The sequence below is a fragment of the Culex pipiens genome, chromosome 2 (assembly GCF_016801865.2).
Source record: "Culex pipiens pallens isolate TS chromosome 2, TS_CPP_V2, whole genome shotgun sequence".
NCBI classification, from domain to species: domain Eukaryota; kingdom Metazoa; phylum Arthropoda; class Insecta; order Diptera; family Culicidae; genus Culex; species Culex pipiens.
Window position 1 is genome coordinate 179556640 of NC_068938.1, and position 26816 is coordinate 179583455.

The 26816-nt window shown below is 33.7% G+C and overlaps 1 protein-coding gene across 1 annotated transcript in view; it reads right to left on the bottom strand.

Moving 5' to 3' along the window:
- Positions 1-6309: 6309 nt before the first annotated feature.
- Positions 6310-26816, bottom strand: part of LOC120426512 (uncharacterized) — a 51793-nt gene continuing 31286 nt past the window's right edge. The window contains exons 2-5 of the mRNA XM_039591282.2: positions 11857-12048; positions 10935-11796; positions 10726-10874; positions 6310-7520 (exon numbers count right to left, since the gene is read on the bottom strand). Coding sequence (XP_039447216.1) covers positions 7398-7520; positions 10726-10874; positions 10935-11796; positions 11857-12048 — 1326 coding nt within the window. The 3' untranslated portion in view covers positions 6310-7397. The remainder of the gene's footprint in view (positions 7521-10725; positions 10875-10934; positions 11797-11856; positions 12049-26816) is intronic.

Below are 26816 nucleotides of genomic sequence, written 5' to 3' on the forward strand. Positions count from 1 at the left end.
AAACAGGAAAATTGATGTTTTCTAAGTCTTACCTAAACAACCCACCATTTTCTAATGTCGATATCTCAGCAACTACAAATCCGATTCACAATGTTAAAACATGAAACATTCGTGAAATTTTCCGATCTTTTCGAAAAAAATATTTTCAAAAATTTAAAATCAAGACTAACATTTCAAATGGGCGTAATAATGAATGTTTGGCCCGTTTGAAATGTTAGTCTTGATTTTAAATTTTTGATCATATTGGAAATCATCCGATTGGGTAACTGGTAGAAAGCGGAACCCAATTAACATTCCAACGCCCAAGGCTCCAAAAAAGTTGGAACGGTAACTTCAACTCAATGGTTCTCGGGCATAACTCAACCAATCAAGATGATTCTTCTTTCCAGTGATTTGTTAGGATGTCTAGATGATTCTAGAACTTTGCAGAACTTAATTTGATCAAATCTGTAATTTTTGCGACTAAAAACATCGTTCCAACTTTTTTTCGCGTACAAAAAAAAATTCGCCAAAAATTCCGCGGAGGCAGTCGTTTTGAAAAAAGGTGGAACGATGTTTTCGGTCGCAGAAATTACAGATTTGATCAAATTAAGTTCTGCAAAGTTCTAGGATCATCTAGACATTCTTACAAATTACTGGAAACAAGAATCGTCCCGATTGGTTGAGTTATGCCCGAGAACCAGCGAGTTGAAGTTACCGTTCCAACTTTTTTGGGAGGCTTGGGCGTCCGTGTAAGTTGGACATTAGGATGTAACAAAAATGACTTTTTGGCGGGCATTCAGGGGTTTGTTCCGGTGGGCATACTGAGCCTAAATCCCAAATATGAGCTTGATTGGACGTAACAGGAGCTGGCGCTCCGCCCTTCAATTTTAAATGGGATTTAACCCGTAAAAAAAGTCACTTTTTGAGGCATTTTGGCCACCAATGCGTTTACCAAAAACATCAATGGCGTGTAGGCCAGATCCTTGCGCATCTTTTGGTATATATAACATTGAAGTTTGGAGCATCCTGGAGCTCGGTACAGACCTTCAAAGTTTGGCATTTTTTCGAAAAATCGGTCCCAGCAAAATCAAATGGCGTCTCGGGCGTCGCGAGGTGCCATTTGAACACATTTTTGACATTTTTGAAAAAATCTTTTTTTACGGGTTAAATCCCATTTAAAATTGAAGGGCGGAGCGCCAGTTCCTGTTACGTCCAATCAAGCTCATATTTGGGATTTAGGCTCAGTATGCCCACCGGAACAAACCCCTGAATGCCCGCCAAAAAGTCATTTTTGTTACATCTTATTGGACATGCGTTGGGCGTTCCAGTGTTAAAATCCGTGAAAATTCATTGTTGGCCATTTTGAATTGGTTCCAGGCCCCGCGATTGATAACCATGTGGGTGGCCTAATTTGAAATAAGAAGGTGTACCCATTACTAGACTAAACTACAAATTTTAGCTCCATCTGAGCGCGATAACCCCTCTTCCTGAACCGTTTAAGTTTGTATGGGAAAAATCATCGAACTGTATGGAGAAGATCAAGTTTAATTTTTACCTGTAGAGGCCGAAATAGTGGCTATTTCTTCCATTTCTCACATGTAGAACCGTCTTTTAGAGGCAGTTTTTATGAATATTGCTCGGTTTGTTCTAGATTTCGTATCGAGGTGGTCCGATTTGGATGAATACATTAAAAAAAATCTTAAAATTCGACGCCAACATTTTAAAAAGCATCATGTACAAACCATGCGTTTTGAGAAAAACGCATTTAAATGTTGAGCATCATTTTTCAATTCCCATTTTAATATAAAAGCAAAAGAAGATGTTCTAATGATAACAAACGATGAAAAACGTTGCTTTTATTGATACTTGATCATCCAAATTCAATAAAATATTATTTCCGTAATTTTATTTGAGAAAAACAAACATAACTTCTTTTGAAATCACCAACGTCTATATCACCCTGCTGTCTTTGAGGGGGACGCTTTGTTATGATTCGCTTTTCTTCGCCGAATGTACATGGCGCTTTTTTTATGATGCTTTTTTTTTCGTCACGAGGTTCATGTAGTCTTTTATTTGACAGGTTGACAGGGCTATATAAACATGCACTGCCGATGGCAGAGATTTTGTTTATATTACTTTATTTAAAATCATGATTGTGGCAAATGGGCAGTATTCATGATTGCTGAGAGTCGCAGGACTCTCGCCCTTTGCTATTAGTAAGTATCCAGCAAAGCAAAGGGTATAGCATGCATTTGATACTGTCAACTCCCATTCGGCTGTGTTCTCGTCGCTGTCATGTTGTAAACTGGAGTCGAGGGAGGTCCTGTTGTGAATTCTAGTTGGAGGTGGTCCGAAGATCATTGAAGAAGGTAGAATTCGCCATCACCCAAGACACGAAGGCACGAAGGATAGACCATGTCTTGGGGGGTGAAAGGATGATAGGATTTAGTGATAATACCACAATTTTAATATTTGTCTTTCTCTCTTATTTCAGACAAAATGTCTGGTCCGAGTCCAAGGTGTTGCAGAAATCTTCCACCATACAGAATGGGGTCTTCCTTCTATCATTTCCTATATTCTGAAAAAGGTGGTGCCCCGAATGTGGACATATAGTTTATCACATTTACTCCATATGGTGTGAACGTGACATGCTGTATGTTTGCTCTTGGTGCATTGGCTATTTTCAAAACAAGCTAGATTTTTCCTATTATTTTAAGATAAAATTTAGTAAAATCTACCTATCTATTTTTTGTTATTGCTATAACTTGTCCCTTACTTCACAAACTTTAAGTACTCTATTCTTCAATCTTGGAATCGCAATACATTATTGTAGAAATGTAACTACTGAAAAAATTGGTAAGAAATTTGGGCATAACTGTTATTAATATGATTAAAGGTACGTTCAATATGTTTTATTATATATGTTAACTATTCAAGTTGTTTGTCTTGTCCCATATGTCACAACTTCAGTTGTTTTCTCGAAAACTTCTCGTTACAAGTTAGTAGTTCTGTCTAGTTGCAAAATAAGGTTTCTTTATTCTTTCTTTCTGTGTTAGTATGTTATTCAATGTTCGATTTTATTTTACATTGTACTTATCCCATTTTTTCTCTTTTTCTCTTTCATGTACCTTGCGAGCATACGATGACCGAAAAAGTCATTGTATAAGCCAACACACGTGTATTTTTCACAAAGCCGCGAAACAGAACAAGTATTTTTATAAGTGCGTGAATAACAATCGGTCGTTGAAGCTCAAAAAATGTGAGAACAATATCGCGTCGTGGTTAAGTGATAATAAGGCGAAGAAAGTAGACGACGATTCCGCATGAAGAATATAGCGGAAATTAGGTGTTAATTGCACAATGGATGAAGGTTTGAAGTTGACACTGTCAAAAGGGAATGGTAAGATGCAATAGTAATATTGCTAGGTTTGATAGTGTCAAAAGGTAAGATCAAGGAACAAGGATTATATGAACCTATATTGTCATAATTATTGTATTCACTGAAAATTCTATCCACTTTCTACCCCCAATGTGTCCTGCACTGGGGGTGCCTGGGGTAACTTCGAGTTGACCTGGGCCGCCCGAGGAATTATGTCGTAGGTGGTTCGTGTACTTCTCACTCACCTCTCCTCGCGGCAAGGTTTTCCGTAGGTCTACACTCGTACATGCAACATGGGACAGCATGAATCTTCAGCTGAAGCCGGACGAATGTATTCCGAAATTACAGAATTACAGAATTACTTTATTTAAAATCATGATTAAACAGACTTTACTGAAGTAACTTTTGCTCATTTTTGGTGAAGAGGTAGCTTAATAGGAGTACTTTCAGAATATGCAATAACCCAGAAAGTGTCAAAATGTACATGATGCCTTCTGAAATGTTACCGTCGAAATCAGGAATTTTTCTGGTACTTTTGTACCCGACCCTCTCCGATTTCAATAAAACTTTTTAGACATGTTATCCTAGGCCCATATAAGCCATTTTTATATGGAGCCAATTGCACTCAAAAATGACATTTGAAAAGGGCGTAAGTTATTTAGACATTTTTGTATTTTGTAATTTAAAAATTACTGTATCTCGAAGCCAACGGTAAAAATATTTACGAAACTGAAAAAACAAGTCTGTCATATAGAAATCGCCAAAAACCATCAAAAAAGCTAATTTTTCAACATTTTTATTTTTAAGACCGCTGTATCTTCACGACGATTGGACATAGGGCAATGGTCAATATGGAGACTTTTATGTAAAATTGTCTGAGAAATCGATTCCCACTATCGGTTTTTAAAAATTTTGACGTTTAGACCACTTTTCAAAAAAACAGTTTTAGTAAATGATTTTTGTATTTTTTTAGGAGAGACATACCATCCTGCATTTTTCGTGAGTCTTTTTGTTACATTTCAGGCTATTTCCTCAAAAATTTTGAACGAAAAAAATCGTGACATCGCCTTTAAATTTAACTCTTAAACTTAAAAATTTAAAAATCCCATAGAAGTGGCGTGTATTTTTCTTTCAGTGTATTTTTTCAGAACCCCGTCCAATTTCCTACAAGTTAGTCTTTGACCACTTTTTGATACGATGCAACGGCTTTGAGATACGGTAATTTTCAAATTACGAAATACAAAAATATATAAATAGCTTATGCCCTTCCCAAATGTCATTTTCGAGTACAATTCAATTGGCTCCTTAACACAAAATGGCTTATTAACCCTCTAACGCCCATGGTTGCACCAGAACACCACTAATTTTTCACTTCAAATTGACATTTCTCGAAAACTATTGAGTGAAATGAACTCATTCTTCCTGCACAGTGTTTATTAGGATGTTTACCGCATCCAATTCAAATTTCATCCAATTTGATCAAGTCTGTAAAAAATGGCAAGGAAAAACGTAAAAAATATCGTTTTTGCTCTATTATAGGAACTGCTCAGGTTTGAAAGGAATTTAATTCCTTGGTATTATTTTTTAACCCAATATTTTTTCAAAGAACTATTTAAGATGTCTGCCTGTGTGGATCAATCGGACCGCGCACTGGACTCACAATCCACAGGTCGCCGGTTCGAATCCCGAGGCGGACGCAAACAATTCCTTCACACTTAGGAGACCCGGGAGGCGGAGTCTTGTCGCAAAAAGAACGATACACGCCTGTGGATCCGTTGACAAAACCGCAAGGTTTAAGAGGGCCACATTATAAGGTGTTCGTCGATTCCATTCCACTATTCAAGAACAAAATAAGTTTTTTACAAACTCTAAAATTTGGAAACATAAATTTAGAAATTACTAAAAAAAAAACAAAATAAATCTTGCTTCCAAAATTTAATTCCAGAGTTTTTTTTTTCAAAGGTCCTATCAGCTATTGTCTTTCATATGTGTATAGGACCTAATATAAAAAGAACTGAATAATAAAAACAAATATTTTTTAATTGAGTAATCCAAAAAAAAAAAAAATAAACCGGAGATTCAGAAATTTTAAAATACGAATTTGCATGTAAAAAATAATTTTTTTTTATTTTAGTGATTTACAAATTCGAAAATTTAAAATTAAAAAAATCTTAATTCATTTAAAAACCTAAAAATCTTAACTTCATAACACAAATGCTCATAACATCAAAAAATTCAAATAATCACCAATGCCACAACTAAATAAATCAAAGAAATTATAATTTCAAAAACTACCAAAATTTAAAAAAAAAAGTTAAAACTCAGAGATCGAAAATCAGGAATTTGAAAAATTTAAAACCGGTCGTACTCTATTGCCCGAAGTTCTCGAAAAAAAAATCTGTTTTCGCTTGGATATTTCGGATGTTTTAAACATTAAACAAGATAAACCGATAGCGTACTTTTCAATGCATTTTTTTTATTAATAGATCGAATAAACGATTGCCGCTTCACACTCACAGCTTCACCACACCGCCTTCGTCCAAAAAAGATGCAGTTCCATACGAACTGTTTTTTTTTGTTTCGCTTCTTCACTTTGTTTGGTGTGTATTTTGTGTTTGTTTGTATGATATATAGCAACATTATTTTTTTTTTTGTTAATAGTAATAATAATCATACGTTTTTTTTCCTTCTTTAATAGCTATGTGTCGACTTGTTTCTCGCTGCTTTACTTTTATTTTTTTTCGATTTGCTTTGAATCCTTCTTTTTTTGTAATATATATTTTTGTTTGTTTATTCGTTTTGTATAATGCTGACTGCGCAAGTCACTCGAGAGTCGTTTAGGATAACTCTCTTTTTTAAATTGGTCACAAACGGAGCGCGCTGTCGAAGATCTGGGATATTTGTTGTTGGTTTTTTTTTTTGTTCAACTCGGATGGAGGAGTTTGTAGTTTTTCTTTTTCGTTTAAATCTGGGAGGTAGTTAAGATAATGGCGGGAACAACGATGATTAGGGTTTTCTATAGGTTGTTGTGCAGATCGCGCTCTAAGCTCTATCTCTGCGTGGGAAGCGCGACGAACTTAGTTTGACGGTAAATAATGTTTTGTTGTGGAAGAAGAGAGTAACAGAATATTAAATCTCTACAGGCGTCGACGGCGAATCACAATAATTCTGAGTAGAATTTTTTAAAGATTTATTTTTTTACCAGCAACAATCAAATAAAATCGTGATCTGCACAATCTGCTGTATGTCAATCTAGCGAACTTCTTTACCAAACTTTGCCCTTAATAGATGGTTAAATCTACACCTTCTCTCTCCTAAACACACACAAAAACGCTTCGCTCTGCCTATCTTATAATCTCTAGTGAGAATTATGTCCAAAAAGCCACAATGTTACACAAAGAACTATCTTTTTTCTTCTCCTTTTCTATCACTGCTAATCTAGCCAATTTGTCGAAGCTCAACTTCGACGCTTTCCGTTTTCCGTTTTCGCGCACTTTTCAAAGCTTGTTAAGAATGTTTTAAGTAGAGTAATTAGTAGTGTTGCGTAATGAAAAGAAGAAACAAGATATGAGGACTAAAATTAGAGTGTTACAGAGTAACGAAATCGACTTCGAATAACAAGAAAAAATAATCAGCTTCCAATCGGGAAGTTCTTCGTTCACAATTCTCTCTCTCTCTCTCTTTCTCCGCGAAAGTAAATCGTCCCTTAATCAGCTCGACACATGCTTAAAAAAAGTGCTTTCAAAAACTAAAAACTACAATCGAAACGAAATGGCTCTTAAGCTAGCTCGTTGCTAGCAATCAAAGTGTGAGGGCTGGAAGAGTTATAAACCTAAACAATAAGCAAAAAAAATAAACAAAGAAATAAACGCTAATCGTAATAGTTTGAATGATGCGACGCGAAACTACTGCTGCTGCTTCTGCTTGCTTCCAAACACGCTTGATTTCGAAATTCATTCAAGCAGCAAGACCCAAAAAAAAAGAACATCACAAACTACTCAGAGCAGATCAAGAGGATGGCCGGTTGCCGCCGGGTTTAGATCTGGGTGCTGAATCGCTGGACCTGGGGACGCGGCAGATCGCCAAACACGGTGTCGCCGTGGACGCTCCGGGCGAGTGCCTTAATACTGGCCGCGATGTCCACGTTGTCCTCAGCCATCTGAAACGGAGAGAGAGATAGAGATAAATATGGTTAATTTTTTGGTTGTTTCTTTATGCTAAAAATGGGACATATTTTTTCAAACAAGCTCATTTTCTCAACCTGCCTGCAAAAAATCATTTTTCAGAACACTGTTATCGGGGAAATTTACCCATTTTAATCACTCTAAGCCGTTCGACCAATTCTCATCACTTTAGCCGTTTTCCGCTATTGAATCAACAATTTTAGGTGTATCAACAATGGAGAGTTGCTTGCTCACTTTTATTTGAGCTATTTATTACTTTGAAACAGGCAAAAACACTTTATGAAACCTGTAATTCATGCTCAAAATGCTGATAGGCCGATAATTGAAATAGGCTGAAAAGTGTATAGTTCCCCTACTTGTTTTTTTGTTGTATATTTTGTAAAGCATACTTAAATATCATTCAAAACAAATTCAGCAAAGGGTATACGATTTTGAACCATACTGCTTCAATAACTCAAAAATCTGCATTTTTTTTAAACAGAATTTGCATGTTTTGGCATTTTGGGAATTTTTGATTATTCCTCCTGATTATGGTTCATTGTACAACCGTTATTCGGTAAAATTTTCTTTCATTTTGACATAGTTTACCAGCTTTACCAGATGGTTTACCGATCTAAACTTACCGATTTTTCAAATACCGCATTCGGTAAATAAATTAAGTGTGAAGAAAATCAAGAAATGAAAGAAATTTACAAAATATGTGAAAATTCAGGATCTTATTTTTTAATGTGAAAAATACGAGTAGCAATTATATCTAAAATTGTTTCTTTAACTCTAGATATGTTCTTACACCGAAAAGATCAAAAATACTATAAAAATCAGAATTTTATTCAAGGCCTGAATTTTCAAAAAAATATTTTTTCAGTCAATGATGGGAAAATGATTCTTATGACCATAAAAAAATTATAGGCTAGTTTTTGAAATTTTGATATTTGGGTCATATATAACCCATCAGGCTCGAAAGGGTTATAATAAAAAACTAAATTTCAATATTGCAAAAATTAAGAACTCTATAATATAAAATTAACGAAAATAAAAAAAAACAGAAAATTAAAAATTAACAAAACCTTCATTCTAAAATTCCATAATTCTGAAATTTTGAATTCTAAAATTATTAAAGTAAAAAAAGTACTATAAAATCAAAATTAAAAATCTGGATTAAAAAAAAACTTAATATTCTAAAATTCCCATAATCCGCAATTCTGAACTTAAATTAACGAGTTCGGTAAAAAATATCGAAATTAGAATTTTTCACATTAAAAAAACAGATCCAGAAATTGCATATTATTTTTCACACATAGATTTTTTTTCGAAATCGGATTTCTGATCTTTGCACCGAAAATCGGGACCCTTGAGAATATCTAGAGTTATTTTTTTTTTGAAAAGGTCCTATAAGCTATTGTGTTTTATCTGTTTACAGGACTTAAAAAAATCTAAAAATTATGAACTCACTATTTACGAAAATTTAAAAATAAACTAAAATTAAAAGTAAAACTTAAATTCGTAGTCTTAAATTTTAAATTCAAAAATTCAAAATTTAAAAACAGGAATAAAAAAAATCTTATATTATAAAATCCTTTTATTCTAAAATTCTAACGTTCTTATCTTCTGAAATTCTTATTTTCTTGATTTTTCACATTCTTGACAACCTAAACCTCAAATTCTTAAATGCCGCTATCTCAAACTGCAAAAAAAAATAAATAAAAAATTATGAACTCATTAATTTAAAAAATAACAAAAAAATTAAAAATAAACAAAAAAAAAACACTTAAATTCAACAATTCTAAAATTCCCTAATTCATAAGTTTTTAATTCTAAACTTTGAAAATACTGCAATCGAAAATAATCTTATATATTAAAATTCCCATTTTTTTATATTCTGAAATTCGTAATTTCTTGATTTCTCAAACCCTTGAATTCCTAATACTGAAATTCTTAAATGCCGCCATCTCAAATTCCAGAAAATCAGATTATTTTGGATCATACTTGGAGTCATATTTTAGGAAAGAAACGCAAATTTCGAGAAAGGTAAAAAAATTGTGATTTTTGTGAATATCGGAAGTGAAATTTTGACGAGCACGGATATTTGATTCGAACTGTTTTAAAGTTTTTAAATCCCAAATTAAATTTTAGAAGTTTTAAAATTTTAAATTTTTTATTATTTTATTAATTTTCTGTAAATATAATTTCTTTGATATTTTTATTGTAAATGATGTTTTTTATTGTTCTATTCATGAATTTTAAATGAATTCATCAATGTTTGAATCTGAGAGTTTTTTGTAAATTTGTATTTTGAAATTTCTAAATGCTGACCTTTTAATTTCTTAAGTTTAGAATTTTAAATACCTGTGTATATTTTTTTTTTATTTTGGATTTAGTTATTTTTTATATTGGTAATTTTAATTTTTTTTAAATTTCATTTTTTTGAATTTCTTTTCATTTGAATTTTTAAAATTTGAAAATTGATGTATCTTTTTTTTCGTTTAATTGATTCGATTGTATGAATGTGTTTTTTTATTTCAATGTTTTAAAATTTTTAAATCTATATTTTAATTTTTGATTTTTTGAATTGAATTTTTCTGCCAAAATAATTATTGTTAATTTTTTTTTTAAACTTCATCATCCCGGTACGAGAATCGAACTCACGACCTCTGGATTGGAAACCCAGCACGCCGCTAGTCGAAACCCATCCCCTACCGGTCAGTACTCCCAGTGAGCATATTTACTCCTTTAAGGGATCTGACTTTGCCGAGCCAGACAGGAATCGAACCCATCACCTTCCGCTTACAAGGCGAAACCCGTAACCTCACGGCCACGGAAGCTCGGCGATATTGATACATAAAGAGTGAATTAGGACGCCTGAAATAATTAGGCGTAAAAAATACATATATCGGCAAAAAATCAATCGCGTTTTTTTCAGCTGCATTTTTTTGAAAGTGGCACAATTATGCGTGTAAATGCAGTTTATTTTACTCTTAACACAATCTACACAGCACATATAAAACTGCAAATTTTAGCGTTTGGTACGGTATGTCCACGCATCCTTCCTACCCTATAGATTCTGTGAAATGTGATTCGTTCTCAGAATCCTCTTTACGATAAACAAAAAGCAGTGGGGCTGACCGGTTTATTTTGTTTGTAATATATTTTCTGATCGTTTGGCTAAAAAATCCCACTCACCTCGTCGTAGTCCTCCTCGGTCGCGCGGAACTGCGTCATCACCTGGGGCATCGAGATGGGCAGACTCTTGGCGATCGAGCTGCTCTGCCGGCCGAGCGAGTGGCGCGCCGGAATGTAGATCCCGTCCTCGTTGTTGTTGCCGGTGGACTCTGAAGATAAAAATGGGTTTTGTCAGAATTTTCGACTACTTGAAAGGCATTGCAACTGACCGTCTAATCCGAGATCCTCCTCGTCGGACAGCGTGAGGGGCGATTTGTCGTTCTCCATGCCGTCAATGTCGAACATGCAGTCCGACTCGAACGAGCTGGTGGCCAACCGTTGCTGCTGCTGCATCTGCATCAACGAATTTGTACTGGAATGTTGCGGCTGCTGCTGTGGCTGTCGACCAGCGGCGATGGCACCTCGGGTGTTGTTGCTAAAGCTAACGATATTGTTGTTGTTGTTGTTGTGGTTGCTGCCGGGGCGGGTCGTTCCGCTGGACTGGTCGGCAGATGAGGGTGGAGTGATGCGGGATCGCGCCACCCCGTTGCTGGTCACCATCGGTGGACTGTTTCCGGTGGACATTGGCAGATATTCGGGCGTTGGCGGCGGGGTCTCCAGCTGGGATGGTCCTCCGGCTCCGGAGTCGTTCAGATGGGTCGCTCCGTTGGCGTTCGTGCCAACGGCCGTCATCGGGCTCACCTTGGTGGCCAGAGGCTTCGACGTCGGAGTCGTCGTCGTCGTCGTCATCGGTCTCTCGGAAATGCTGTTGCTGCGCAGCATCAGCTCAGGTACGTTGTTGGCCCGTTTGGCCAGAATCATGCAGTCCTGCTCGGCCCGTTCGCGCTTCACCTTGAGCACGGCAAACTCCTGCTCGGTGAACCGGTGGATCCGGGCGTTGGCCGCTTCCGTCTCGCGCTCCATGTACGCCCGCAGCAGCTGCACGAACGTGTTGCCACTTTTGGCCATGCTCAGCAGTCTGCTCTTTTCGGCGAGGTCACTGTAGCTCAGTTCGGAACTGTTCAGCACGATGCCGAACGCCGGCGAGTAGCTGCCGTCGGCCATGCGGGCGTTCAGCTGGTCCTCGTTCGTCTAAAAAAAGGACAAAATTGAAATTCCAACTCAATATTGAATCTCTAATATCCATCTTACCACCAGGGACGCGTTGACCAGGCAGGAGGCGGGTTTATCGGCGGAGGAGGCGGGAGTGCCGGCGAACCGGGCAAACACGCAGCACCGGCAGTTGCGGCACTGGTGCAGGTCCAACTCGTCGAACAGGCGAACCGTTCGGACCAGGTCGTCGAACTGAACCTGAACGCTTGAGCAGCGCACGGGACCGAGGGCCTGAAGAGGAGAAGAGGGGAGAAAATAAATATTGATGAACCATGATTTTCAAAATTTTAGCAATTTATGATTGTGTAGCGTTTTCCAGAAAATCATTTCCAAGAATTTTCCTAAGAACCCATTTTCTATGAAAAGCCAACTTTGAAAAATATTTGCAACGGTCTTATTATTAGTAAATAAAATTAGGGTTATGATATGTATAAATATTTGACATCAAACTTTCAGTTCTCAACAACTACAATTATCATACCCGAAATCTCATTCCCCAACTATCACTGTCTTTCTGTCTCAATCTCGTGTTTTCACATTCCCGTCTGACATTTTCTTTTTCTCTCTCATTCTCACATTCGCAATCATCCCTCCACAAACGATGCCACAAAACCAAATCCACAACCAAACACAATTATACGCGACGTAATACGCGGTCGGTTCCAAATCGCCCTCTCGCGTTCTCTCATTGCGATTTGCTGATAGAACAAAAGAATCAGCGGCGAGTGCGCGTGAACGAGGAAAAGAGGGGGATTGATAGAGAGAGATCACGAGAGGAAGAAAAAGCATTCACAAGCTAGATTCTTTTAAATTTTGATTAAAGAATCATAAAATGATAGTTTTTTCTATCACAAATTTAAAACGCTGTCCATAAAAAATGTGAAACTATATCAGAGCTGAACTGTACACAGTAAAAAATGTTTAAATTCTGGAACTTGAAATTGGATTGTTAAAATTACATCCTTTTTAGTGTAATTTCAATGAATGTGAAATATGTGAAATTACACGTTAAAATAAGTTGTGTGAAAATCAGCAAAATGGATGGAATTAGGAGCGAGTTCTTAACTTAACAACGGAATTGCAAAACTATTATTTTTCGAAGCCTTTTTTTTAATTGCCGAGTAGGGTGACAAGAAAAAAAATAATGTTTGAGGCATCTTAAGAGATACCCATTGGCTCGATTCTTTAGGTAAAAATAAGTAACTATGCCAAATTTGAACCAAATAGGTTAAAAGATAAGGTTCGCTATTTATCGTTGAATTTGTTTGGAAAAAATCGAAATACTTTTTGTGGAAAAACATAAATTTGTCAAGTGTGAGATTCTTATGTAATATTTCATGACAAACATTTTTTTCGAAGACCGCAAACGATCATTCGATGACGTTTTTGTTTGAAACGATTTTTTTTCACCAACTTTAACGGTCTATAGCGACTTTAAATACCTCTAAAGTGATTTATAATTTTTAAATCAAAGAAGGCGGCCAAAATTGCGATGATGAACTATTGAGAAAATAAACTTGGTACATTATTAGGCATTTGATATAAAAAGTATTCAAGATTTTTTTTTTTTGTTCTTGATTTGAATTTGCGAAGTCCCATACAAACCTTCAGAAAATCGAGTCTGAACCAAGCCTGGACTGTATCGAAAATTTGAAGAAAAAAGATCAATGCACTTACCAAAAAAAAAAAAATAGCTTTTACGTTTTTACCGAATCTGTGGTCTAAAAATTCAAATTTTGTAAAAAAATATATTAGTCTTATTTGATTTAAAATAAATAATTTAGCATTAACCCTCTACTGCCCAGTTTTTTTTTCGACAATTTTTATTTTTCTCGTGTTTAGGAGGTCATTTTGAGCAACTTTTGTTTTATAAAAAACTTTTCTTCTCTTGTTTTATGTTTTTCTTGTTTCGTTTTTTGTATTTTAATATGCATTTATCTTGTTTAGTTCATGTTTGTTTTTGGTAGTATTTGGCCTATTCTACCACCTCCTATCATTACATTTTGCCTATATAATTTTTTTCATGTTTTTACAGTCACTTTTTCAATTTTTTAAAATTTCTTCTTTCCAATGCTTTTAAAAGATCAAAAATGGATTGAAAAATGGATTACGGCGATTTTTTGAATCGAAGCCCGTCTTTATTCTTTATTCTTAATAGTTTGCAATCGAATTAAAAAGTTTGCAAATTTTAATTGTAGTAAATGACTATTAATAATTATGACTATTAATTATATTTTGTGACCCGTCATTTTTTAGGGAACCTTTTGATTAAAAAAAATTAATAAGATTTGCAATGGCCTTAGTGAAAAAGGAAAAAAAATCTTCAAGAAAATATCGTATTTAATTATTATTTTTCTTTATTGGAGTTTTCAATTTGAGGTGCACATCAACCACAGCTTTTGTACCCAGATTTTTATAACATATATTTTTTACAACAATAATTTTTATATTTGAGTATTTTCAAAACTACGGGAACTATCGATATATTTTTTTATTCATCCCCTTAGCAACTATTTCCATAAAGATTTAAAACAAAATTTGTCAATTTATTCAAATCAATTTTTATTAGGATTTGATTCGTAAGTTCAACAATTTTGGCATAAGAAGACAACAACTTCTTTGGTTGCTGTACAGTTTAAATTTTCAGCTTTTGCTGTTCAGTTACATGTCTCGGGTTAGTTTTCAAAAGGGCCTAAGCGCCATTTGCAAGAAGGCCGTTCATCGATCGATTCTCGTTTAATTTACGAACTATCAAATTTAAAAATGCTTGAAATTTTTCATTTGCTTTTCCTGTAAAATGCTCTTTACGTAAAATCAATGAAAATTCGTGTTGCTCCCGAGATTTTTTTTAATAAGTTTCAAAGGCCGTGTTGGCTGCTACGACATAATGCAAACTAACCAGAGATTTATTTATTCTACTCGACTGTCAATTAATTTTCGTAATAGTTTTCAAATTTAGAAAAGTGACATTAAACAAAATACAAAGATATTTGTAAGGATATAAATATTAGGGATCAAAATTAGAAGATGTATGTATTAATGCACCCATTCTTACAATTATCGACAAAAAACAGCAAAATAAATTTTCGTATCCCATTTCGTAACACAAACCGGTCCCGGCGTTTTCTTTTTTTAAATTCTTTTCTTTCTACAACTATTTTTTCTGGCATTAATATCTGGCCTGTCAGTACGTATATATTACACACTGCTTCTGCTCCTCTGGCTCTTCCATGTTGGTATATATGTTATTATTGTTCTCTTTATATTCCCCACCAAAACAACACACAGCCGTTGTTTTATTTTTTTTGCTGCTGCATCCATCAGGCCGGCTGCCGGCGCGGTTGGTTTGTGTGTACGTGCAGCAGCAGACTTGCATAAATATAATAAAAACAGCCGAGTGCAGAAAAACGATGATCAGGCGGCCGCGAACGCACACAACCGGCTGATATTCAAAACCGATTAACTCGAGAAAGAGCTCGCCGGTGTGCAGAGTCAGCGCGGAGAAGCTACACATATCTGCCTTTATCGTCAGTTTTTTTCGCAATTATTTTATTATTCCTCTGCTGCTAAACTATTCTCAAACCCTATATCAAATGCGCAAAATAGCACTTCTAATGCATTAGACAATTTTCTTTTTGTGTTCTGAGAGCTTCTTTCTTCTTTTTCTTCTCCACATTTAATCTCCATCGAATATTCCTACAATTTCACTGTGTGTGAATGAATAAAATCAATTCATCGAAAGCAGTAGAAGTAGGTATAGCAGCAGCAAGCTCTCAGGGCAAATCAGACCATTGATGTTTGCCCTATCAATTTGAGTGTACTCGAGTTTTACGAACCCACTCCTCTCCGCACACATCATGCATAATGATGACCGGGCAGATTTTTCTTTTTGCAGTAGCAGCTATAAACGGATTAACGGATTAACTTTTGCTGCACGGTATAGATTCAGTTTATTTGGGTTTGACTTGTTACAGAATTTAGACATGCGTTTTTCCTACCTTACTGAAAAAGGGTATAGAATCTCTCGAAAAATTAAATCTTTAATATTCCTGCTAGACCTGTCTTCTATTCTGAGCAAATTTGGCAAAATGAATTTTATACGAATTTGTTCCATTCGGTCCAGTTTCGGGTCCTTTAGTTGTGGATATATTGGAAAACTGTCTTCTTAAAGCTTTTATCACAACCCTCTACTGCCTAATGTTTTCTGATATTTTTTTTTCTCGTGTCCTGGAAGTCATTTTGAGGCTTCCCTCCCACTAACATTTACACACTGACTCGGTCCTAACCAGGTCCCAGTACCGAAAAGGACCTAATAAAAATAACGAAAAATTAAACTTTACTCTTTTGTTTCATATTTTATTTTTTAGCTTTAATTTTTAACTTCATTTACATTTTCAATGTTCAGTTTTTGTTTGTTTCTAATTATATTGTAAATATTAATGCTTTAAGACATAATTTGGATTATAACAAAAATTACTGCACAATTGTTTATACTTAAAGTATAGTTGATAATAATGAAAAACAGAAAAATTTTACCCCAGGAAAATACTTTTTTTAAACAAGTAAAATCACCAAACTCTTTTTTTTATATTTCAGAGTTCTTTTTTCGAATGCTTCTTGGAAATCTTTGATTACTGGCGAATTTCATTGAAGCCCGCCTAGAGGTATTCAGGTGCAATCAAATACAAAAAGAAACCTTTTGCAATTAATTTTGTAAGTTAGACATCAATTACTGAGGTGATTTAAGTACGGCTTTTGATTCTTGATAAAGTTTTTTAACGGAGGTGTAACATTGAATTTAGAAAATAAAACAAATTAAAATTTCTAGGGAAAAAAAATAAATAAAATTAAAATATTACGCAATTTTATAATCTAACTGTAGTTACCAGATCAAAATAGATCTTTTTGTATTTTCTGAATGCTAGAATAATATTTTGAAATTTTATTTATTTTTTTGTAAAGAAAATTTGTCAAGAGTGTTAAAATCGGATTCAGCACAGATAAATAGACGTAAATCTTTGAATTAACTTATTTAAAAATCTTCCAAATTATCTAAGGAAGTAGATTTTGAAAAGTTAGCTAACTATAATTACGAAAACATTGATCAATATGATAATTTTAATATACTTTCAAAGTGCCAAAGTGTCTTTGGATTCTTTGAACAATTTTTCAAAACAAGTTTCTAATGACAAATTTTAAGTGTTATTGGAAACGGTTTCGAAAATACCTTAATTTTTTAAAGTTATTGTGGATTTTTTGAATTCGTTACGTTGGCTTCTAAGAAACATATTTTTATACTGCACTTGTTTTTAATTTATTTTGAATAAAAATGTATTTTTTTTAAATAGCATTTTAACACTGTATTTTTTATATTTTTAAATTAAACGCAGTGACTATCAAAGTCACCCCAGATTTTAATATTACAATAGAAAAAAAAATAATAGTTCAGACTCGATTATCCGAAGGTTTGTATTGGCACTTCGATTGATCGAATCACGAACAATTTTTTTCATATTTTTTTATTTTTTACATCAAATTCGAGTTCTGTGCCTCATTTTAGTCAAATTTGAATAGTTGATTGCCTATCAACTCTTTCAGGCCAGAATTTTTCAAAAAAAAAATATTTTCTAATGATTGGAAAATTAAGGACTATGCGAAAATTATAGGCCAGTTAAAAAAAAAATATTTTTGGGTCATTTACAAAATTTAGTATTTTTGATTTTTTTAATATATTTTAAGCCTTGAGTAAAATATCCTTTTTTTTCAAAAAAAGTTTTTTTTTAATAATTGTAATTTGGCGGCAAAATATTGGTCCATACTTCTTTACGGCTCAAAAGTTGTGAGGGTTTATCCCCTTAAAATTTAAGGGGATAAACCAACTTTTGAGCCGTAAAGAAGTATGGACCAATATTTTGCCGCCAAATTACAATTATTAAAAAAACTTTTTTTGAAAAAAAAGGATATTTTACTCAACTTTTTTTTACCTAATTTTTAGGTGTGAAACTAAATTTGCGACCATAAAGTACAGTCATTCCTCATATTCGGAACAGTTTACAGATTGGCCAATGTTCAAAAAATCATAGCAAATCGATAATTGAACCTAATGATTCGCTTTTACCTTCATTTGGAAGCTTTTCTTGCGATCTTTCGAATGCTGTATCGAACAACTGCAAATATGAACTTTTATATCAAGTTTTTGAAGAAAAACTTTGACCATTGAAATCCACAAATTCTGAACACATTTTTCTTACGGATGTAAACAAACTTTGGTTCTCTCCGCGAGTACATATTTTTTACAAAATAATGACTTCATGCACTGAAACCAACGAAATTCAAGCTTAGTTATGTTTTATGAATAGTCTGATTTTTTTTTGTGAAAATATCAGTTAAATTCAGGTATTCCACAATTATGGGAGGCACAATAACATCCCACAATTATGGAACAAGCAATTTGAAGACAGTATTTTACTGCTCTGAATGAAATAGTTTTGAGACCCAGTTTTTTTTGTTTCAAAAGTAATACTTTTACTAGTGAAATAGCAAGAGAATGTCCAAATAAAGGTCCTAAAAATAGTAGGGTCGACAGAAAAGAGGCATTTGGCATGCTATTGACAAATTATCACAAAAATGTTCCGAATTTGTGGGTGTTCCGAATATGTAAGTGAAATGTTATTAACTCGTAATTTGCAAAATTGTTCCAGCTGGGGTTTGGTGGAGAATTGTTACTTGTTTTCAAAATATAAATCTTGGTATATACCTCGTTGGATAAATGTACGAATCGTGCTGAAAAAATCTTCTTTTCGCAACTTGTTGCATACACTACTATTTTAATTGTAGGAAGTATCTGAAAACCAGTAAACAATTTAACAACTTGAATCCGTCTGCACTTGCACAAGCCCTCGGCTTCAAAATTTATGAATCAGGAAACAATTATTCTCCAATGCCCGCCATTGGTTCCAAAAATAGAACCCCTCCCCCCTCGTCAATCTGGCACCACCAGCTGGTTGCCAGATTGGCTGAACTTGTCGAAGCCGGGACTCACACAACTTGAACACACTACACTTCTCTAATCCCCATTATTGATACAATAAATCAGTACCGCTCATCTGTTCCGTTTCTCAGCGTGACATATTTATGGCATTTTTTTTTTGTGTGTGGTTTAGTTTTGTTCGACTAAAGTCACCCACACTACTGCATCTTCTAGTATAGGGGTAGTATATTGAGATTGAGTTGGTTGTCGTTGCCTTTTAAATGATATTTCAAAAATAAAGCTGTCAACGCACTTTGAAGAATTTCAAATAAGTTATTCATGACTTGGTTACAATTAAAAGTGCCTTTTAGTAGCTTCAGTAGAAAATAAAAGTCTTGTTTCGGCAACATTAGATACTAGATGGAATCACATGCCTCTGCCCTAAACAATACACATGTTTACTTGCTTCTGCCTCCGACGACCGACGACCGGCTGCTTGTTCCGAAGCCGAAAACCATGTTTACACAACCTTGAACCCTACTTTGAAAATATTATACCAGTCCCAAAAATACATTCACGCGAGATCCACATGGGTAAGTTTGTGTGTGAGTGTGTTTGTTTTTTGTTGTTGTTGATGCATATGTAAAATACCTTCCACCAACGACAAACAAAAGAACCAAATGTGTCGCTGAGTAGATTTTGGGTCGTTTTTTTTGGGGGGAGAACCTGCAGCTGAAACATTTTGAAAAAAAGCAATTTGTTTCTCAAATGCAACGAGACTCAAAAAAGAAACTTTTTTTTTATTATTGGCAGCCATTATGGCAACTGCTATAAAATGTAAACAAATAATTTGACATTTCAGTCATGCTCTAACATAACTCAGAGTTGAAATTCTACAAATTCCTCTACCACAAAAAAATACATACACGTCATTTAATCAAAGTGACCCGCGTGCAAATAGAAAATGCAAACTTCTTGAACTCGGCGGCATCGCCTGGTGCGAACGTGCAGAATTTTGATAAGCTTCAGCGTCGTCGCAGCAAGCCAATCGCAGCCGGAACTGGGCAAGAATCTGACTGGCTGGCTGGACACTGCTGTTGCCTAGTAACTGGTCACTTTGTTGTTGCGAGCAGCAGTGGCATGTTTTGGTGCACGGATTAGTTGGGGTCAGTGGGGTCAAACACCAATTGTTGGTGAAAAAATATTTTCTCAAATTTTAACGAGAATTGTTGTTGAATGACTTAGAACAAATTAGTTTTGTGAGCTTCTTGTTGTTTCTAAATCATTTTAAATTACTAATGAAAAATCGGAATCTGAAAATAACTAAAGTTGTACAAACTTCATTTCGAATCATTGAGAATAATTTTATTTTAATATATTAAAAATATTGAAAGTCTGGAAGATGTGGAAAATTAGATCGTGTTAATTTACCTCTTGTTATGTCATTTTACTGAAAAAAAAAATAAATACTTCGATCATTTATTGTTTTTGCCTTTTTTATTAGGCTGAATCAGTAAAAATCTTCTTACAATTTCTGCAACAACAACATTCAACAACATTTAATGTTTAAAAACTGGTACATATTTTCTGAACAGGATTTTTGAACGATTTGGTGTCTTCTAAAACAATCACCTATTCTTTGAACTGTTTTTCATGCAATAATAAAATGGCAGAACATTTTGAACATTAATAATTCATAATTTTATTTCTAAGGGTTGGTTTATTATTATAATTTGAAAATGTAAAATCAAGAATAGTTGACATCCTTTTTATAGTTCATTTGAAACGTTAATCTTAATTTTGATGCTGTGACAACATTTCGATTGTAAAATTCAGGGTGGTCACTCCAATCCCATTTTCGAACTTCCAACTTTTCCGGCTCCTCAAATAATAAGCAATTCTTATTCAAAAAATGATTCAAAATCAAAAACTATTTATAAAAAGGTACATCAAACAGAATTCATAATAAATTATATTTTAAGAAAAAATAGAAGGTAAAAAAAGATAAAAAAAACTAACAAAATATTTATACAAAATACTACAAAAAAAAAATGAATTTAAAATAAATCTATTTGAAAGCAATGCATAAAATTGTAATGTTTTTTTTAAATTGATCCTCGGTTTTATTTTCAAAATGAAAGGATGGCAAAAATTAAAAATTATTCAACTTTTAATTTTATACCATTTTGAAATCAACAAATCTGAACTTTTTTTTTGTAAAAGTCCTACCGTAAAACGACTTTGTTAGGAATCATTCTGACCGTGGTAGATAAGTGTTCAAAGTGCTCTTAGAAGAAGTTTTCATAAAATTTTGAAGAGATTAAAAAGTGAGTTAACTATAATTAGGAAAATGTTGATAAATTGCATTATTTTATTATTCTGAAAGTGTCATGATTTTCACAATGAGCATGATTTCGAATCGGAAAATGGAAAGCATTTTTCGGATTCTTTGGACAATTTTCCACTAGGAGAAAGTAAAATAAGTTTTTAAATAATTGATATTATGTGTTTTTGAAACATAATCCAAAAAAATCTCCCAATTTATAGGCATTTTCAGTAGAACAAATGTCATATAAAATATGAAAACTTTTGATTCTTGCTTTCAGTTCATAGTTTATGTGTGATTCGATAATTTTATAAACAAAACTAGTTTTAAAAAATTAAAAAGCTTATAAACTTAGTTAACTATTTATAAACATTGATTTTTTTTCTTAAATGCTGTATCAGACACCTTAGGGATGGTATATTCGACGTAAACATAATTTTTGAACACATTAAATCTGAATTCAAAATAAGAATGTTCAATGCATTTTTTTTTAAACACAATTAAAAAAACTTTTTATCAAAAAAGGGGTACATCTTTTATGTCAGAAAAAAAGGTGTAATTTTACTTCCGAAAATGTGTAACATTACCACTTTTCTGGTGAAATGCCTCTATTTTTGTCTAAATTGAGGTAATATTAGATCATAAAAGAGGTAATATTTACCCTTCCAAATTTACACTATTTCTTAATGTGTATGAAAAAAACTCACGATCATTTGATACCCATATTGTAAAAAAACTAAAAATTTCAGTACTTTTTGGAAAAAAAAACCTAGTTTTGTTCTTTTTTTTATTTTTTAAATATTAGTATTTTCTAAATGTATTGATTCCTAAATTTGATACCCAAAATGAATTAACTACAATTTTAAGTACTTTTCGAAAATACGTAGTTTTGTAATTTTTATTAGTATTTAAAAAAGTATTATTACCGTCCAAATGTATGAACAATTCCCTAGCATTTTTAACCTATATTGTGATAACACAAGGATTTTTCTTTTAAGTGTTTTGATAATTAATCTAGTTTTAGCGGTACACATCAACTAGAGCTTTTGTATCAAGATTTTTGTTACAAACATTTTAGTATCTTCAAAACTAAGGGAACTATCGATATGATTTTTTATTCATCCCCTAAAGTACTGTCTTCAAAGTTATTTACAACAAAGTTTGACTATTTTTACAATCAGTTTATTGCAGGATTGGGTCTGTAAGTTTGACAATTTTGGAATAAGAAGACAACAACTTCCTTGGTTGCTGTGCATCCTTAATAGTGAATAAATATAGACTAGACTCTATTGAAACACCTATACAGCAATTCCCCACGAAAACAGCATGATTCGAAAAAAAAAGTTCCCGGATCGAGCTCAAAATTTTTCTGGGGGATCCTTGGTCGAAATAATTAGACCCGTATTTTTTTGTTTGGCCATTAGGGTGACCTACGCCGTGTTAGGGTGGTTCGAAAAATGGCAATTTTCGTCGATTTTCGCAAAAACCACTTTTATCAAAAAATCATATCTCCGCGCCATTTCATCCGATTTTAGCTGTCCTAGACGCAAAAGAAAGGTGATTAGTTTGGTCATTTGGGAAAAATAGTAAGAAGTTTCAAAAATCTAGCATAACATTTGAAAAGGTCGTATGAAAACTTAAAATACTGTTTTGAAGGTCTCGGGACCAAATAGCCCATGTCTGAAAATATTTTTATCGGATTCCTCGGAAAATTTCACATAACATATCAAAAAATGGTAAAGTTATGTTTTCGATACTCTGAGATACGATTTTTTGAAAATAAAAACTGGATTTTTCGACGCGCCACGCGCAAAAATGGGAAAATGACGAAAACGGGAAAAAAGTCGAATTTTTTCACTAAAACTGCGATAACTTTAAAATTTCAGCGATGACCTATAGATGTTATGGTACCAAAAGTTGCGTCTTTTAATTTAAAAAATTTTGGTACCCTAACATGTATAGGTCATCGCTGAAATTTTAAAGTTATCGCAGTTTTAGTGAAAAAATTCGACTTTTTTCCCGTTTTCGTCATTTTCCCATTTTTGCGCGTGGCGCGTCGAAAAATCCAGTTTTTATTTTCAAAAAATCGTATCTCAGAGTATCGAAAACATAACTTTACCATTTTTTGATATGTTATGTGAAATTTTCCGAGGAATCCGATAAAAATATTTTCAGACATGGGCTCTTTGGTCCCGAGACCTTCAAAACAGAATTTTATGTTTTCTTTCAACCTTTTCAAATGTTAAGCTAGATTTTTGAAACTTCTCACTATTTTTTCCAAATAGCCAAACTAATCACCTTTCTTTTGCGTCTAGGACAGCTAAAATCGGATGAAATGGCGCGGAGATATGATTTTTTGATAAAAGTGGTTTTTGCGAAAATCAACGAAAATTGCAATTTTTTGAACCATCCTAACACGGCGTAGGTCACCCTAATGGCCAAACAAAAAAATACGGGTCTAATTATTTCGACCAAGGATCCCCCAGAAAAATTTTGAGCTCGATCGGAGAACTTTTTTTTCGAATCATGCTGTTTTCGTAGGGAATTGCTGTATATAAAGCTCAAAAATCATTGCATTTCAAAAACACAGACAAAAATGTATTTTTGTAAAAAAAAGTGCTGTAACTTTAGTTGCAATGGATAGCTGATATCATCCCAATTTCAGAACACTATTGAAATGTGTAACTAAGGACAACATTTTTTTTAAATAAAATTTATAAAAGATTTATTAATTTAAAAACCGATCTTTCATTCCAAATCTGGAGTAATTCCGGCTTGTAAGTTACTTTTTACCCCACTAACCCTTAATCGTAATGTCGTACATTGCTTAGTTGCACCCAGCTAGTAGTGTATCATAATATTGACACACGTTCCTGTCCTGTTGTTTTTCGCGACGATGCAAACAAACAACAACATTCTTTTACATCAGGATTTAGTCCCACCCATCAGGGGCTACTACTTCGAAGTGTATTTAAAATTGTATAAAAATTTAAAATCTACCCCGAAAGGCATAATAAAAAACGACGATGATCGCAACGGCAAATGGCACTTTGTCTGGTAATCCAATCATACCTTTGCTGCTCTTGCTGGCTGAGCTCGAGTGCACTACATAATAAATACAATAACAATAAATAAGTCATCACACCGTTATTAAGGTAGTCTGGTTCTCTTGCCAGGCCGAGCCAGGTTGCTTGCTGAGCTCTCTGCAAAAACCGGTTCAGCTGAGAGGACTTTGGGTTGCTGCTGAAGGGATTGGGTTGATGATGACGCTTCGGATGATCAGCCTGGGTCAAGGAATCGTCCGAAGTGAATTGAAAATTTTGAAACAAAAACAAACAAACAAATAGTCACATTAATAGCCGTCAGACATTACGTCTACCGTTCAAAATACCTTTATCAGTAAAGCTCTGTAAATGTTTGCCCAAGAATCGTACTCGTTTCAACAGGGTACAAATCACACATGAGAAACTTCTAACGATCAAGGTCACTCAGCAATACACAGCTAGCTAGAGCTGAGTTGTTTATCACAAATAATACTGAGAATAAAAAAAAACGAAGCGAATATACGCTTTGTTGCGGTAGGAAAGTTTCGACGAATTGATTCGATGAATAAATGAATCAACAAGCAGGTGAAAAACAACGGAATCCGCCAAAGTGCTTGGTTGGATTGTTTTCGACAATTAGAGATGTTTTTCTTTACGAGAGAAGAGTAGCGATAAACTGTTGGGAGGAAATGTGGAGCAACATTTGAAAAAGGCAAATTGGGTAAAATTTAAGGTATCTTACAGGCATTCTCGTGGTTTTTCGTTATTTTGTTTTCAGACTGTTATTCATATTTTTCAAAGTTCCCTCTTTTAAAATTGGGCCGATCAATATTTTGAATACTGGTGAAATTTCGGTGCATTTTTTCCCCTTTTTTGTCCAAAATGTTTATTATTTAATTATTATTTATTTTATTTTATAACTAACCAGATTTCGTTCAACTGATAATGAGAACATGCCTAAATGATTGATAGTTTGCTTAGTAGGTCCAAAATATGTAGTACTTATCAAACTTGTACAAACACATTGAATTTATATTCGTTACCGTGCCTTCTAAGCTGCGATGCTAAGGAATCGTAGAAAAAACTTTTTCTGGTTTTTGAATTGTCCCCAGGAAAAATCTAATCAAGAAGTTTTTTTTTTAAAGGGAGCATTTCTCTACCAAAACCGGAAATAGATTTTGTGCTATTTTGTGTCATTGGTTCACCCATACAAGTCTCCATACAATTTTGGCAGCTGACCATACAAAAATGGTACGTAAATATTCGAATATCTGTAATTTTTGAATAAATTTTCTGATCTTCGGCAAAGTTGTAGGACTATTGAGAAAAAATAGGCACAAGGAAAAAAAAATTGCCGATTTTTTAATTAACATTTTTTTCACAAAAACTAAATTTCCCACAAAACGTATTTTTTGATTTTCGCAACTTTTGAGCCATCGAGAAACATGGTCAAAAAATCTGCAACCGAGCTATGAATTTTTGAAAAAATAGTGATTTTTGGAAAAAATCGAAATTTCATGCAAAAACAAATTTGACGTAATATTTTAATGTAAAAATGTTTTTAGAAATGGTCACTATTTTTAAAAATCGAAAAACTGCAAATATTTCGCTAAAATCAAACTTTCGGTGGCTATATCTTGAAAACGGAGCCCTTTATCAAAAAATCTGTAAAGTACTTTTCGATTGGAAATTCAATTTTACATTAAAATATTTGTATTTATCAAATTTGTTTTTGCATGAAATTTCGATTTTTTCCAAAAATCACTTTTTTTTCAAAAATTCTTAACTCGGCGGCAGATTTTTTACCATGTTTTTCTATGGCTCAAAAGTTGCGGGTTTTTGTCCCCTAAAACATATCAAAAAATCTCGAAAATCTAAAAATACGTATTTTGGGAAATTGAGTTTTTGTGAAAAAAATGTTGATTAAAAAATAGGCATTTTTTTTCTGTGTACCTATTTTTTTTCTCCATAGTCCTCAACAATACCTACAACTTTGCCGAAAACACCAAAATGATCAGAAAATTCATTCAAAAGTTACAGATACTCGAATATGTACGTACCATTTATGTATGGACAGCTGCCAAAATTGTATGGAGACTTGTATGGGTGAACCAATGACACAAAATAGCTTCTTTGGTCATAGAGAAAGCCCCCACAAAGTTTGAGCCAAATCAAAAATACAAAAAATAAAAATTGTCGAATTCGGCCGATTTCGTAGAGAGTTGCTCATATGTTTTAAAGTCCCCTCTTTTAAAATTGGGCCGAACAATATTTTATTGTTTTAAAACAAATTTCAAGTATGCTTGAAATAGCTCAAAAATATTTTGGATACTAGGGCACATTTTATTTATTTTTTGGTCCAAAATGTATTGTATGTTTTTAATTCACCCATAACTGACCAGATTTCATTCAACTGATAATGAGAACAGGCCCAAATAATTTATTTTTTGCTTAGAAGGTCCAAAATATGAAGTAATTTATATAAAAAGCTAAGTTCTCTAGAATTTTGCAAAAAATACAATCTGTTTTTTTTTTGTTTTTTTTTTATTTGTTTGAAACTTTGTCCATAGACTCTTTAGATCCAAATAGAGGGTGACAATTCTCAAGATTTCCAATTTCCCGGGAATCGAGAGTTGAATTTTGTAATTTCCCGGGAATT